This window comes from Falco cherrug, chromosome 2, assembly GCF_023634085.1.
Source record: "Falco cherrug isolate bFalChe1 chromosome 2, bFalChe1.pri, whole genome shotgun sequence".
NCBI classification, from domain to species: domain Eukaryota; kingdom Metazoa; phylum Chordata; class Aves; order Falconiformes; family Falconidae; genus Falco; species Falco cherrug.
Window position 1 is genome coordinate 16048250 of NC_073698.1, and position 16948 is coordinate 16065197.

Here is a 16948-nt window from a genome sequence, read left to right on the forward strand (position 1 = left end):
TATAAGCGACTATAGTGTTTGCAAAAAAAAGTTTGCATAACTTATGTGTTTAACGTAACTTGCTTCAATAAGGATTCACAAAGAAGTGTTCGTGACCAGATTCCCTCTTGGATAGAACAGGACCAAGTCTGGGCAGTAGCATCTTTGAAGGTATGCGTCATGTGGCGGGTTGAATTTAACTTAAAAGGCCTTTCGTTTTAGCAAATACTAATTTGGACTTGAATATTCAAATATGTATTTGTCAGATGGAAATATTTTGTTATTTTAAATTGTTTATTCTATCTTTCAGAAACCATGCCTTAATATATACACACTTAAAAAAAAACCACTTTTTTTTTCTTAATCTTTTTTTTCTGAGCCTTTTCATTTCTTCTTCTCTACTCCATCTAACGTGAATTTCTGTGCACGTGAATGAACATGTCATCTTACTGAGATTAGAAAATACTGTAAGCTTGCCCAAGGTAGTGCCATTTCTATAGAAAGAAAAATATATAGAGGAAAAATTGCAAAGAATATTTAAATAGTTGCAAGTATCTCCTATGTAATGACTTTTGCAAACTGCTTCGTATTGTATTAAAAACCATAAACTGTTAACTGGGGAACTAGTTTTCTACTTACCAGATTTCCATGCAGATCTTTAAAGGTGTTTCACAGTTTGTTACTGCTCAGATCAAGTAATTTCAAACTAAAACAAAAATGACTTTGTTTGGTTTACCTTGCAAGAATCAATGTTGAAGCCCTCTGATCCTGAAGGGAACAAAATGAAAATACTAGTCCTTGAAATTCTGTCCTAGGCTCTTCTTCTGCATGTAGCTCAGCGGCAAGAAGGAAGACCTTGACCAGCTTTTGGCAAGGACTTTTGCTGCTGAATCCAGAGTTCATTATTTTTCATTTCTCTTCACCAAGAATCACGAACAATTGCAATAATGGTGTGGCAAGCATGATTGTTAGGAGATTAAACAAACAAACAGAGAGTAACTGGGTGAATCAGTAGCATGTACTGATAGAAAAAGAGCCTGGTTATGATTAAAGGAAAAAAAATAAAAGTGAAGAACCTAGAAGTTTAAAAAAAAAAAAATAGAGCAAATACAGACTTAGCATTTGCAGGGAATAGGTAAACAAATGGTTACTTTTAATACCTACCCCTTTCTTCTTTAACTCTGAGGGTAAAATTGAATTATGTGATATGCACAAATATTTACAGGTTTAGGGTCACAGTGATATTTGGAAACTAAATAAATTACACAATGTCCAAATGGCTATTCTTTATTTTTAAATATGCATTATTTGTTTCGTAGATTTCTCTCCCAGGTCTGTATCAGACACTTTGCTTTGAAGATGAAGGTCTGTGGCGCACTTTTTCTCAGAGCTCTGTGTGTGAACAAGACTTTCCATCTACTATTGTGAAAAGAATTTCATTGTTTCAGCAGGTAATCTTTTCATATTAAATTCTTTTAAATAATTATGAGTTCAGCATTGAAAACAAGTTTTATATCTGAAGAATATAGGTTTCAGGCCTGGTTGATTTATAAGCAGTGACAGTATCTACATTGTCTTACAGCTTAACTATTTAGTTTAAGGATTTATATTTTTTTTTATATTTATTTATTTTATATTTTTTCTATAATGCTTATTTAGTTCTCTCTTATCTGTCTTTTCTGTATTGGTGTATTGGCTGCAACTGAGTATACCCTGTAAGGAAACAAGCTTTTTATTAATATTCACAGATTTAATTTTATGAATAAGTATTAAAATTCTTTCTTGGTTGCTTTGTTACTGCAGAATTTGTCAGCTTGTTGAGCATCATCAGTTTAGTTCATTGTTAAATGTGCAGACTCACACATCTGACTGAAAGCCACAAAATGCGGTAGCAGCCACTGTTTTTTAGGATAATAGTCAGGAAATACTGCTCTTCCTGAAAGCCTGATGATTAAAGAACTCGCCAGAACTATTGGAGAGGGAAGTTCCTTCCTCCACGGAGGGAACCTTCTCCTCTGGAAGAGAAAAAAGTTATTCCTTTTGTGATTATGGAACTTCACTTATGTTCAGATGATGCAGTGATTTTCCATTGAAGTCACTTCAGATAAAATGAAGGCCTGTCCAAAGAAGGGAAGGGGTATAAGACAATGTAATTCCATGCCATTTAGCACTTAAGGGCTCTCTATTTGGAGTTTTTGTGGAGGAGGAGAATTTCTAAAATAGCATGCATGGAATTAGGAACAAACTATTTTGGAAAGAAATTTGTCTGAGTCATATTTGATTTGATGAAATGCAGAAGAGCAATTCTTAAGTGTGCAATGGGTTGTCAAAAATTCTGCTTTTCTAGGAAAGTAAATCTGGAATGATCAGCATATTATCTAGTTCCTTGTGTAGAAAGTATTAAGAATGTTTCTGTTGATGGAATATACTGAAACTACATGGTTACATTTATGTCACTCATAATTTCATTTCTTTCAAACTGTATGTTAAACTTAAAAATAGTGCAGTAGCACTTAGTGTAATCCCAAGCTTAAAAAGTAGTGCTTTCTTAAAAATTTAATGAAGTTCAATTTTTCCTCCAAAACTAAAACCAGATATTCCAGACTTGGAAACCAGAATGTGGCGATAGGTTCAGTATTGTGGTTTGCAGGTCAGCAAGTAAGGGAGTAGAAGAAAGGGTGGCAATTTTAACAAATCCTTTCTACTGAAATTGAATTAGTTGCCTGCAGTTGCCTGCAGTGAACACTTGCAAGAAGTTAACTGACAAAGAGGTAGCTGGTCGGGGAACTGCTAATTTAATTTGTATCTGAATTGATTAGCTCTTCATGTTCTGTAGTCTTTTGAAGAACAGTAAAAGCATCTGTAGAAATAGGATTTTTGAAAGTCAGAATGCCTCAGAAAAAGAAGTTAGATGTAAAACTCTAAAATGTGCTTAAACAAAGGAAATTCTTTCATAACTGATTATTTTGCTGTAGTACTGCACTGAAATCAGAAACATCAGTATTCCAGTTAGGACATTACTGCCTAAATACAGGTATAGAATTTAGATTGCCTGTATAAAACTGTTTGCTTTCTGTCATTCTTGCTACCCATGTAGCTACCTTTTTTCGAAAACATTGTAGAAAATGTTCCAGCTTACAAATAGATATTAGATGTAGATCTATCTTCTGATTCTATTAGTAGGATGAGCTACTTACAAAAGAACAATTACATTAGATTATTTTGGAAGAGAATGATGAGATAGCTTTATATTTTTAGAGAAAATAACTTTGTTTTGAGAAGAAGTTTAAAGAATTCAGCCTTCTTAGAAGAGCGTTGCTTTTTAAATTGTCACAATATACTTTTGTAAACTCATCTCCCCTGAATATGTTTTATTTTAAGGTACTTGTGGTCCAGGCTGTCCGACCAGACAGGCTACAGAGTGCCTTGGCTCTTTTTGCATGTAAAACCCTAGGTAAGTTAATTTTTTACCAGGTGTTTCTACACAATAATGTTTTGTTTTTTGGTTTTATGTTTTCTCTTTTATTTTATACTTCCTATGAAATCCCTAAGTTTTAGGGTTTGATCTTATGCTGTGCATGGAAGTGCTTTTAAAATGGTTTGGTTTATGCTGCATAGTGATTTGAAATATAATAAAAGATCTATTACTTTATTTTAATGAATTGTTGAACACTGAAGTGATTAAGAAAGGAGGATAGCTATTTTTCTAGAAGTTTTACACTGCATCATTTTCCTCAAGACAAAAATTTTCCAAAAAGATACTTTCATCTAATGTAATTTACCATTTAAAAAACATTAGGTGTGAGATTTTGTAAATTGAATCTCAAAAGATTGTTTCATATTTGCAGTAATTTTTTGTCAGTCTCTTGGACTGTAATACAATTCTTACTGTCTGTTTAGAAATACACATAATTTAGAGTGTTTCAATACTGTGATTGTCTGCCTGTTCTAGCCTGTCTGTTTTCTCTCTGAGGTCTATTGTATTCAAAGTTTGGGACTTAAAATTCCAAATAATCTTAATATTGCAATATACCACACCAAAGCCTTCTTTAAGCTTTTAACAGTTAATGACAATATGCGTATGGAAGATGAATAGTGAATGATGAGTGCCTTACTGGGGTGGACACTATAGTTTTAAGAGTCACCCCTGCATTACGTAGGGACAAGGCAGAAATTTTTGGTTTTAATGTGGTACAGTGTTGGGACAGAAGTGAGATTAAAAAAGAAGATTAACTACTTACTGTCTTCCAGACCGCACTGTATTATGTAATTGGCTAGGTCTATCTTGATACCAGTTCCTTGGAAGCATTCTACAAGGGAATGTTTTTTTGGTAAATGAAACTACAGCCTCACTGAGGAAGGCACACACCATTTGTAGGCAAAGTTTCATCCACAGATTTTTTTCGTGCATACCAGTGAGATCTTATTTTGAGATCATGTCATAAATCATGACTAACACTTTCCAACTAATAAAAGGGTTCATGCCTGTACGAATATTTTTTTTCATATTTTTTTCTGCCATGTCTTTTTCAGGGTCCTTGCTCTGAAACTTCTTAAACAAACTGTTTCACTTAGTTCAAAAGGGAACTATTAAGTTTCCAATCTCCTTTGGCTGTTTTCCTGTGAGAAAAAAAGAGTTCCGAAAGAGTTGTAATCGCCTATGAGAAAACCTTCCGCTTCTGTTCCATCCAGATATGGCTTTTTCCTTTTTTCATCTTTTACATATATTTTTAAATTTATGGGTGAAGGGAAATTAAAATAATTTCTTTTGAAGATAAAGTTCATAAGAATTTTCTATAAGCGTGTTTTGTGGGCACCTGAAGCATGCTTGTTTTTTTATTTTGCATGCTATACTGAAATGCACTATGTTAGCAAAAATCATATTGACAATATACTTCCAAATCATTCCATATTGATCATTGAGTTGTTTTGGGTTTTTTTCATATCTGCTTTAACCTAGTTTTTGAGTCTGGCTACATCAGAAGTAGTATTTAAGGAAGCTTAATTTTAATTACCTACATGTTCATATTCTTAAAAAAAGCAATAAAGATACACAGAAAGAATATCAGTGCAGGCTAAGCAAGTGTTTTATTCTCACACACCATTTTCTATAAAGTAGATCAGAGTTCTCATGGTCACATTGCATCTAAGCCAAAATAAAATTGCTTGCAAAATAATAATGATAAAAATATTTCCTGCTTTCTCTATTGGCATTGTTAATGGTAATAATACATCTACGGTTATTTTTGCACATTGTTTTTCTATGCACAGATCACCAACTAAAGGAATTTTAACAAGCATTTTGAGTTCAAGTTCCAGCTGCTGTAAATTGGTTTAATTGCATTGTCTTTAGTAGACAAGTTCTGTGAAAAGTTGTTCATTGAGTTGCTGGAAGCTTCATCTGTTTATGAAAAATGTGAAGTTTGCACCCTCTGCCAAACTTTGTATTTATATGTCAGGTCTGTCTGTCTTCCCCTTTGTTTTCCCTTTCCCACTTCAGACATTTTCTGAAAAGTTACTTGCTCTCACATATGCTTTTTCTTCTCATGTCCAGATGTCAGTTTAGATAGTTAAGATTTAAGAAATTCTGTCAGAATATAACATGGAGGCAGAAAAGTATGTCAGGAATTCCCACTCTGATTGCATAGTTATTATCTGGAATATGAGTGCTTATTTATTTACCCTGAAAACACTGGACTCCTTTTTTTCAGTTCTCTAAACATAGTCCTGGCTGCATATAGCTTCTCTCATATTCTTATATTCCAGCTCTTCTCTTTTTGTATGTTTTCTTGAAGACTTTACTGTAAAGACTGCAGTTTATATTCATCAAGCTGGAAGGCCAGGCGCCATTTTGATGCTTGTGTCTTTTTCTTAACAATATAGGGTACCTTCTACCTGCATACTGTATAGGACCAGTTTTATGATCTCCATTAAACATAACTTTGACAGCCAGATGATTTCTAAAGTGCTTAATGATGCACTCGATCCTGTGTAATCACTTTTATTTCCATGATAATTCTAATTCTAGGAATAAAAGAATTATCTCCATCGCCTCTGCATTTGAAACGTCTGTATAAAGAGACTCTGGCAATTGAGCCCATCTTAATAATTATTTCTCCTGGTGCCGATCCTTCTCAAGAGTTGCAAGAACTTGCCAGTGTTGAAAGAAATACTGAGTGCTACCATCAGGTCAGTCTTAGATAAGCATAATGATTAAAAACCACAATGTGTAAAATTTTACAGTAGTAATATCTGTTGTACCTTGGTTTTTAATGAAGTTAGTATGTGAAAGCATGGGTGTCTATGTGTTTGTTGTTCCCACCTATCTTGCCATGAACTTCTGATATCATTGGCAAAATGGGTTGGAGAGACACAACGATCCTCACAGAAGTAGAATCAGCACGAGAGGTATTCCTCCAACTTGGAGAAAGGAAAAATGAGTAGATGGAGGAGAACAAAAGAGACTAAGAATTGTCATACATGCTGAAACATTATCAGTTTTAGTGTGGAGTAATTGAAATATGAACAAAACCCACCAACAACTAGACTGCATAATTTTCTCTGCTTGTAGGACTTGCATATTTCTTTATTCAACAGAAAACATAAAATCAGATGTTCAGTGTTTGTGAACACTTCGGTATTTTGTGAAATTCTGTAAGATAGTTTAAGAAGTTTTACAAGTAAGTGTTAACCAATTAATTGCTGATGGGAGTCCTTGAACAGAACTGTTATATTTCAAGTCTTTTTAAAAAAGTGTTTAAGATCAACCATGCAGGAAGGCTCTCAGATTTCAGGAATAGGCATGCAACATTAAAAATATTTGCCCAGCCAATATAACAATTGCTTTTTGTCATGGTATACAGCTTGTTCCCAGTTTTGCATTTGACACAAAACTGAACTGGGTGAAAATAAGTCACTTTAATCAAGAGCTGTAGTGCTAAGAGATCACTTTATATTTTCTATGTCTGTTTCAAAATTAGATCTATGCAGAGGTGTTGAAAACAACTTTTCTTTTTCTAAGAAGGAATTTACTGTAGCTGTTAAATTCATAGAATAACCTAGGTTGGAAGGGACTTCTGGATATCATCTGTCTCAATTCTGTGCTCAGAGCAGGGAGATCCTTCCTCCAAGGGTGGGGATCATCCCACAATATCTCTGGGCAACTTGTTCCAGTATTTGACAGCTCTCACAGGAGAATGTTTTTCCTAATATCACATCAGTATTTCCCATGTTCCAGCTTGTTTGCATTGACTCATGTCCTATTACCACGTGCCTCTGAAAGAGTCTGGCTCTATCTTCTGTGCAGTCTTCAGTAAGTTAGTTGTAGACAGCAAGAAGGTCTCCTGATTGCTTGGCTAAACAAAACCTGCTAAGCGTGCCCTGATCATGTCGGTGGTCTGCTCTGGAGTTAGTTACTTCAATATGACCACATCTGTCTTGTACTGGGGAGCCCAAAACTGGACACAGTACTGCAGATGTGGTCTCGCAAGTTCCAAAGAGAGGGAAAGGATCACTTCCCTGGACTTGCTGAATGTTTTTACTAATACAGTCTGTTATGGGATTGGCCTTTGTTGCAAGGCCTCGTTGTTGACTCATATCCAACTAGTCCACTAAGGTTTCCTTTTCCCCAAAGCTGCTTCTAGGCAGACCCTAGCTTCTACTATTGCATGGGATAATTCCATTCCAGCTGCAGGACTTTGCATTTACCTTGTTGAACTTCATGAGCTGCCAGCCTGTTTCTCCAGGTTGTTCAGGTCTGAGTAGTAACCCTGACTTCCAGCGTATGGATTGCTCACCCTTCTTACACCTCTTTGGTGTTATCCATGAGTGCACTCAGTCACATTACCCATGTCACTGATGAAGATATTAAACAGTATTTGTCCTGGTACTGATCTCTGAGGGATACTGCTAGTTACTGGCTGCCAGCTGGACTTTGCACCAATGACCATCCTGTGAGCCCAGCAGTCCCGCCATTTTTCTGCATAACTTATTTTACACTTCTCCGGCCCATATGTCTCTGATTCGGTGATAAAGAGGATATGGGAGACTGTCAAAAGCTTTACTAAAGTCAAGGAATACAGTATTCACTGGCATGTCCTTGTCCACAGTGGCAGTCACCTTATCATAGAAAGCAATGAAGTCAATCAGGCATGAGTTGCCTTTGGCAAATCTGTATTGGCTACTCTTTACCACCTCTGTGTTCTTCATGTGTTTAAAAATGGCTTCTAAGAGTGCTTGCTCCATAACTTTTGCAGGGACTGAGTGGAGGCTGGCTAGCCTGTAATCAACGAGATCTTTCTCCTTGTCCTTCTTGAAGATAAATGTGACATTTTCCTTTTCTATGAGTAAACACCCCACATCAACATAACCTTTTGAAGATGAGAGCAGGGAGTGACGTTAGCTGATCCCTCAGCATTCTTGGATGCATCCCATCTTGTCCTGTGGACTTTTTTATTTCTAAGTGTGTTGAGTGATTCCTAAATCTCTGTCTCTACTGTGGGTATTGCTTCACTCCTGCTTGTAGGTGTATGAGACCTGGGAGGCCTGAGAATAAGCCTTAGCAGTGAAACCTCAGACTGAAAGGGCATTGAGTACCTCAGCCTTTTCCATGTGTTTTGTCATTATATGCCATGCCCCACCAAGCAGTGGGCTTGCAACTGTCCTTGGCTTTCCTTGGCTGACAGGAACCTTATATAATTCAAGAAATGTGAAGTCCTCTCCCTGTGAAAGGAGAAACCCTTGCAATGATGCAGGCCATAGATAGACTGTCTGGGGAGAACCTCTGCTGAAAAGGACTGGAGGGTTTCTGTAGATGACAAACGGCATGAGTCAACCTTGTGCCCTGTCAGCAGAGAAGTCTTTGTGATGACCTAATAACAGCCAATATAATAATTATTATAGGTGATGACCTAATAACAGGTCAATACAAGACCTACAAGAAGGTGATTGAGAAAATGGACCCAGACTCTTTGCAGTCAGGCATGGTGGAAAGAAGCAATGGGTATAAATGGTAACAGGATAAGTTATGACTGGATGTAAGGAGGAACTTTTTCACCATGAGAACAGTCAGATTTCCCAGTGCAGTCTCCATCCTTGGTGGTTCTCAAGAGTCCACTGGACAAAGCCCTCAGCTCGTAGTCTGATCTTTCACAGCTGACCCTACTTTGAGCAGGAGATGGGACTAGAGACCTTCCAAGATCCATTCCAACTCAAATTGTTCTATGAAACAAGTGATTTCCTAATATTCCTAATACACAGTACCAGTACACTTTATATCTCTCTGTAAAACATTATTTCCTTTGTCATTTCAAACATTCAGGGGAGGGGAATTACTGCCTAGGTGATCACTGGTTAGCATAGAAATGGAAAATGTCAAGTTTAATGTTGCTTTTAAATAGTCCTTGAAATTGTTCCTTTCCTGGAATGTGCACTGATGTAGTATATTTTTCCTATCAAATTGTGAAGATTTAAATCCTACTGCCAGCTTATCTAGCAGGGAACGTTTCAGAACGCATATTTCCTACTCTGCCACATGGCTTTTTGTGTTTATCTAAAATATCCTTTAAAAGTTGGACTTTTAAAATGTAACATGACATGGTATTTGATTAAGGAGTGCTACTCAAAGCTGAATCATCTGAAAATTGTGCTACTAATGAGAATACTTGGCTGTTATTTTTTCCCTGCACTTTCTCATGTAATTTGAAGAGAACATAGGTCAAATTTTGCTTCATTGTTGAATTATTTCTCATATGGGATAAAGTACTGACCACTGAATTTGTGCAGTGTACTACCATATTGTCTGGTGACTTTCAGTTATCTTATTTTTGCTGTTTTAAGTAATTTCAAGATGATATGCTCAATTTTATTTAGGCAGATGATATCTTTGTATCATCATATAAAGCTAAGGGCCCAAGTTTCTTTGATTCAGTACAGTTTTAGGATAAAAAAACCAGGATGGATTTCCTCTTGGGGGATAGTTGATGAAGTCATAATAATCACAATATTTTATTTTGCTGTAGCAGTAATGCCAAGACAAGACTTTTCTGATGGACTCAAACCACTTTCTTTTCAACTTGTTTGGTTCAGGGTTTTTTGTTACATACAGCTTCCAATGAGTTTCTAAGGGAGAACTAAGGTGAATGTACTCTACAGGTAGTCTGTATTGCAGTAATTGTGTCACAGAACAAGTCCTTTATTTTCAGTTTTCACTAATTTGTCTGAAAATCCAGTTTTGGATCTTTGTGGGTTTGGATCCATTTGAAGATCCAAGTTTATTTTAGCAGCAATATGGTACTATAAAAAAAATGAAGAAAAGTCTGTTGGTTAAGCTATTCGTATTTCCCAGTTGGAAAAAGAGCAGCCTTAGTTTTTCACTCATCTTAGTATGAAATTGAGTGTTTCTGTTCAAAGGAAGTACTCCTAACTTGCAGTCAAAATAAACTTTGTTCTCATTTATCTCTTGTTTTTGTTGTATCAGCAGTTCTGCAGTAATACAGTTTAGTGACTGATACTGAAATTACTTTTTGAGTTCTAAGGGAGTGCCATCACTGTCACCATGTGATGCATGTTTTTTCCATAAAAAAGACTAGGTAATATTGTTTCTTAACAGACTGGTTAGGTTGCAAAGAAAAAACTAAGTTTTCCTTAATTTCCCCCCTACTTTAGTAGCCTATCGCATTAGAGAAAATTCTGGTTACTTTTAGCACACCTTCTTTTTTACATATGTGCTCTAACTTGGAAATAACAATTTTGTATTATACTGTTAAATGAGGTATGATAAGTTTGTGATACAACTGTGTCTGTCATTTCAGATTGCAATGGGCCAAGGCCAAGCTGACCTGGCTATTCAAACTTTAAAAGAATGTGCACACAATGGAGAATGGCTGTGTTTAAAGAACCTGCATCTTGTTACATCTTGGCTTCCTGTATTGGAAAAGGTGAGGGTGACTAGAGAAGAATGTATTGGAAACCTGACAAAATTAGCATGCACCATTTCTGAAGCATTTCAGGCTTTTCCATGGTGATGTTTAAAATTCCAGTAATTTAAAAATAAACTTCTGCGGGTTTCTCAGTCATGAATAAGGTGAAATGCTTCATACCTAAGCAGCTCCTTCCTTTGTGTGAGCACTTTAATTTTCATGAAGTGTAGAGTATTTCTGAAAAATGAGTGAACAAATGTTCCCATTAGGATTTCTGATACTTTATGGGATAGTGCCCATGTTTGCTGAACTCTGCATCTATATATGCTTAAATTTGTTCTTTTTTTGTTTCAGTTCTAGGACTTTATTTTTAGTAGTTCTTTTTTGATAAGTGTAACTTGTGTCTGAGTCACTAAGAGGTTTTTGCTAATTTGAAATGAAATGTCTGATGTTTTATAGAAATGCACTTAGAGCATGTAAAATCGTTAACTTGCTAACTAAATCAAAGTGCCTTTACAGGTATATCACTCTGAAATCCATAAAACAAACAAACTAAAAAATAAAAAAGGTGGGGAATTCCTATAAACAGTTACTACAGTCTTAATTTTCCAGTTTCTAATGATTGAGGGATTGTTCATAAACTATACTCCATGCACATAAGCTTGCAGTCTGTCTTCTGTCTGGTAATGGCTATGTGGCATTTAAGTACCTTTAACATTCTTCTAAACCATTTTGAAAAAATGGAGAGGCAAAAGGAGATAACATTGACATGTGTCATCTACTCTGAATGTCGTAATGAACTGTAAAGGAGTGTTTGTAAGCCTCATAGCAATTATAAATTTCCAGATCTTGCAAATATTAAAATGTGGATATGTATCAGAAGTTTCTTATTGTTTCCACAAGAACATAATACTGAATGTGCTAAACTTCTGCTGAGCTTAATAGAGACTGAAATTTGCTGATGTTTGACTCAGCACATCCCCTTGTCTGTTTAGCATACCATTAGCCAGTGTGAGGCTATACAGTTCATATGTTTGAACATCCTCTTAAGAGAGACCTGCATAGTTACAACTCAATTCCATCCAGGTATATACATTTAGTTCTCACAGTCTTTCCATTTGAGAAGATGAAATATGCCTTCTGGTCAATGTGAACTTTACCAATAGTAAGATGTGAAGGTATCATCTTTCAGCTGACTGCCCTTAGCTGTATTCTAGCCAAACACAATGTATCAGAGCATGCATGCTGTAGGTGATTGTGCTTGAACCAGCGTGTAAATTCTTTTGTTATTTTTAGTTAAATCTCCAAGGCTATGGATCATTTTTATGTCTTAGTTTGTCTCCCGTAACATCCTCATAGACAAAATGATGAAATAACAGACATGATTGTACCACAGTGAAGTAGATTGAAAACTGGTGTAACTGTGTCTCAAAGGGGTTTTGTCAGTGGCAAAAAATCCAGCTGGAGGACCATCATCAGTGGTGTGCTCTAAGCATTGATACTGTGGCCAACATTGTTTAGCATCTTAATTAATTATGTGAATAATGGGACAGCGTGCATCCTCAGCAAGTACAGATGATACAAACCTGGGAGAAATGATTGATACAACAGATTGGTGTGCTTTCATTCAGAAGGGCTTTGATAGGCTGGAGAAGTAGGCTGACAAGATCCTCATGAAGTTCAGCTAAGGGAATACCAAGTGCTTCCCATGGAAAGACATAACTCCAGGCAACCAGACAGTCTGGGAGCTAAATAACTGAAAAACAGCTTGGCAGGAAAAAAAATGGGAGTCCTGGTGGGTAAGAAGCTGAGTATGAGACAGCTGTGCCCTTGCAGCAAAGGTGGCTACCAGCCTCCTGGGCTGCTTTAGGCAGAACATTGCCAGCAGGTCAAGGGAGGTGATCCTTCTCTGGTCAGCCCTGGTAAGACACATCTAGAGTGCTGTGTCTGCTGGGCTACCCAGTACAAGAGAGACAGGGGCATGCTGGAGCCAGTCCAGTAAAGGGCCACAGAGGTGATGAGGGGACTGGAGCATCTGACATAAGAGCATGAGAGAACAGGCACTGTTCAGCCAGGGAAAGAGGAGGCTTAGGGGGTATCTTATCAACATGTGTCAGCAGATAGAAAGGTGTAAGGGAGACAGAGCCAGGCTCTTCTCGGTGGTGTCCTGTGACAGGACAAGAGGCCATGGGCAGAATTTCAAATACAGAAAATGCCATTTAAACATAAGACAAAACTTTTTTTACTGTGAGGATGATCAAACGCTGGAACAGGTTGTCCAGAGAGGCTGTAGAGTCTCCATCTTTGGAGATACTGAAAACCTGACTGGATACAGTTGTGGGCAACCTGCTGTAGCTTTGACCAGAGTTGGACTGGACAGAGGTTCCTTCCAGCCTCTGTGTTCTGTGATCCTAGGTACCAGATACAGCTGTCATTTTGCCTAAAGAGCAGAACAATTAATGGGTTGACAGAATTTTCTTCTTCTCTAAAACCACTGAAAACAAAATTACTATGTTTTAGAGATTATCAAAATGAAAGGATTGTGAGAAAATCTGTTAAGAGATTTTTGAGCTCTATGTTTCTTCCAAGACACATACACAAAACTGCTGACATCGTTTTCAAGTCAATGTTCAAAGAACTTTTGTATTTTCAGTGGAAAATACGTCTGTTTCAGATGCACATAAAGAACCAGCAATATGTTTTCTTACATTCAGTAATTACATATTTTTTGTGAAGCCTTTATAATTTATACAGCATTTGACAGTATTTATTTTCTTAGAACTCCTTTTTCCTATCTTCATTTTTTTTAAGGAATCATGGTACATGAAATGTGCATACAACAAACACTTGAAGAAATTAATATAGGTATACAGTTGAAAGTCATTGAGATCTGATGTTGATATGCAGCCCACATTCCAAGCTTTCATTTTTTTGAGATGTAGCCTTTTCAGGGTTTTTTTTTGTTGTTGGGTTTTTTTTTTACTTAATGTAAAGTAAAGAACTGCTATATATTTTTATGTTTTGAATTTAGGATCTGGGGCTGAGGTGCAAATATTTTGACACGGCTAGGGTGAACTTTGAACTTGAGCACAGTGACCATATAGAATGCGTGGAGACAACATGTCTTGAACTATATAGCCTTTTGAATAACCTTACTTGTAAAAAAACTACTGAAGAAATTTTTGACAATCCTAACTTTCTAATTTAGGATATTATAATTTTGTAAATACTGTTCTGTATTTAAAAAAACAAACAACCCAAAACTACTTCACTATATGACATGTCTTTAATAGGAACTGAATGCATTACAGCCTCAACCAAACTTTCGCCTTTGGCTTACTACTGAAGTTCATCCCAAATTTACTCCGATTTTGCTTCAATCAAGTCTGAAAATCACTTATGAGGTAAGATTTGTTTGGATAGCTTTTATTATATGTTTACAATGAATGAACTTGTATGTATAGTAAACTATATATTTAGATAGAATATTTGGGTAATGATGGATTGTTTACATAACTGGTTTTGCCTTATATTTCAATTAGAAGTAATACAAAAATTGCTATTTATCTTGGAAGATTTTTTGATGACCATTTTTAATTTTTATGTGGATATCTACAGAAGCCGTGATTTAAAGGGAAGATTTGTAAAACTTATTTGCAGATTTTTTTCCAGTTACAAGTCTGAACTGAAAATAAATTTACCTGGGGGAAGTGTTTCTTCTGTTTTGTGCTCCAAATTCTTTTATGCCTTTACTCAGCTTTTCTTAAAAGAAAAAACCTACACAGGTACTGGAACGTGGATGAAAAACAAGGATTTTCTCTTTCTTGATGAATATCTTCATCTGAATATCACGGAATCACACTTTCTTTCCTTTTACACACACACACACCACCCCCCTGCCTACTCCCCTACCTTTATATTCACTGGGCCCTTTCAACAAAAATGTCTCTTCTCCCATACATCAGAACATACTGTTAAAGGCCTTTACTAGAAATTGAGAGCCTTGCTTTCAAAATGGCTCAGCCTAAGGAATAGGTGCGACCATGCTCTTCCAACTTGTTGAAAAGTGCTCTAACCATTAATATCCATATGCATTAATATTCATTATGGAAATCATGAACAGGAGTGCTACTAACTCTTCCATTGGTTATGGAGCATGAAGATTTTGCCTACAGCTAAACCAAGAAGCTTTGACCTTTTATAGTCAAACGTTGCTGACTTCTGACTTTCAAGAAGCTAAAATTGTTACACTTCTATATTGACTGCAGCTGTTTTTAAACTTCTGAGGTACCTTCTTGCTTATACTGAGGTTTTCAATGGTACAGAAACTGCAACACTGTGTAGGATTGTCACATTTCTACCACTAGATCAGGGAACTGGCATATTATTGTACATATATACCATATTTATATGCTAGCTAATAGAGTGCAGTGATGACATAAGGTCAGTTGGCTCTGATCAAAGAAATGATAATTGGTAGTTGAGCTTGTAAAATCAGAAGAAAGGTTCTTGTTCTTGAATACATTGAATTTACTTTTATGCTTACATATTTTGATATGTTCTTTTACTAAGTTCTTCTTCTGTAGTCAGTCCTGTCAGTTAGTCCTGGTTACAATTTCCTTCAGTATGTTTAAGTTATTTTCAGTATAATATCATTCTGTTGTTAGGCCATTTATTACAAGCAGATTTTTTTTCTCCTTAAATTCTATGAAGTACTGTTTGTCATATCATTAACTTAAAAATTGTAAGTTAGAATTTAAGAAAGCTGTACGTAAAAGTATTGAGTTTTCTGTTTAGAACAGTGTTTTTTCTTTCCAATGCAGGCACCTCCAGGCCTCAAAAAGAATCTCTTGCGAACCTATGAATCCTGGACACCAGAGCAAATTAATAAAAAGGGAAACTTGTCTCGAGCACATTCTCTCTTTTGTTTAGCATGGTTTCACGCTATATGCCAAGAAAGAAGAAATTATATTCCTCAGGTAATAAATTTTTTGCTACCTTTTTTTAAAATTTACCCCATTTCTTAGGTTTTATATTTGGAAGTATTTTTCGTCAGGTATGTGTTGGGTCATGTTCAGAGGTGAGAAAATTTGTATACTTCTAGCGCCTGCTTTCATTATTGTCTCTGAATTAATTGCAAAATAAGATCTTGGTGCCCTAAATTCTGTCCCTCTGAAAACTGCTACTGCCTACATGGGATTATGTTGTGATTTGTGTCCTAACTGATACTGATGCAAGAGTGAGGTCCCATGGAAAAGATTCTGTGAATCCAGTTTGTTTAGAACAGGAAAGAATAGTCTGGAAACGTACATGATTGAATGGAAGATATGAGAAAAGAGACATTTTGGTGGGAAGGAGATGACTTTGTCTACTCTTTCTGCACACAAACCCTGTTCAAGGAGAGAAGAACGAGGGAACTCATTTCTTGTGAGGATTATAATGGGTTTCAGAGAATGTGTTTTTTTCTTAGATAAATTTTTCTTTAAAGCAAACATTTCTTTCTGGCTGCAGATGCTTAAATTAAACAGAAGAAAACCCCAGCCAACAAACTATTCTATGTCTTGTTTATTTTATTCAGACTAGGGGTGAAATTAACCTGTCATCTGAAAGACTTGATCTCATAGAGCCTGGAATGTTTGAGAGTGTTTTGCTAGTTTTGACTTTGTGGTTTATAAGGTTGTTTGCCTCTTCCAGTAACAGACTTTGAATATGGTGTTCAAGAAGTAAACTAGGTGAAAATATTGAAAGTACTTCTTTGTCACATGAACTCTCATTTGGCTTTCTTCAAATTCAATTTCATTTACCACCAGCTTTCCAAGTGACGCAAACTAGGATTACTGCTTTCTCCATAATTCCAGTGTGACTGTTTGTCTCCTGTGCATGCTTAGTGATGGTTTTATATTTTACTTAAGATTACCAGTTTCCAGCATTGCTGGACTGCAGTTTAATCTGAACTAGAAGCTCTTGTATTTTATAATGAATTTCAGGTTGTCTGGAGTCCATGTACAAACCTGTCTAAAAAACATACACTGTTGGGAGACTGCGGCATC

General features: G+C 36.2%; 1 protein-coding gene across 2 annotated transcripts in view; it reads left to right on the forward strand.

The window, feature by feature from the left end:
* The window catches only part of DYNC2H1 (dynein cytoplasmic 2 heavy chain 1), a 177938-nt gene that overhangs the window by 92980 nt on the left and 68010 nt on the right, over positions 1 to 16948 (forward strand). For both annotated transcript variants that reach the window (XM_055701234.1, XM_055701235.1), the window contains exons 73-79: positions 73 to 150; positions 1299 to 1430; positions 3361 to 3433; positions 6008 to 6168; positions 10791 to 10916; positions 14192 to 14302; positions 15722 to 15877. In XM_055701234.1, coding sequence (XP_055557209.1) covers positions 73 to 150; positions 1299 to 1430; positions 3361 to 3433; positions 6008 to 6168; positions 10791 to 10916; positions 14192 to 14302; positions 15722 to 15877 — 837 coding nt within the window. The remainder of the gene's footprint in view (positions 1 to 72; positions 151 to 1298; positions 1431 to 3360; positions 3434 to 6007; positions 6169 to 10790; positions 10917 to 14191; positions 14303 to 15721; positions 15878 to 16948) is intronic.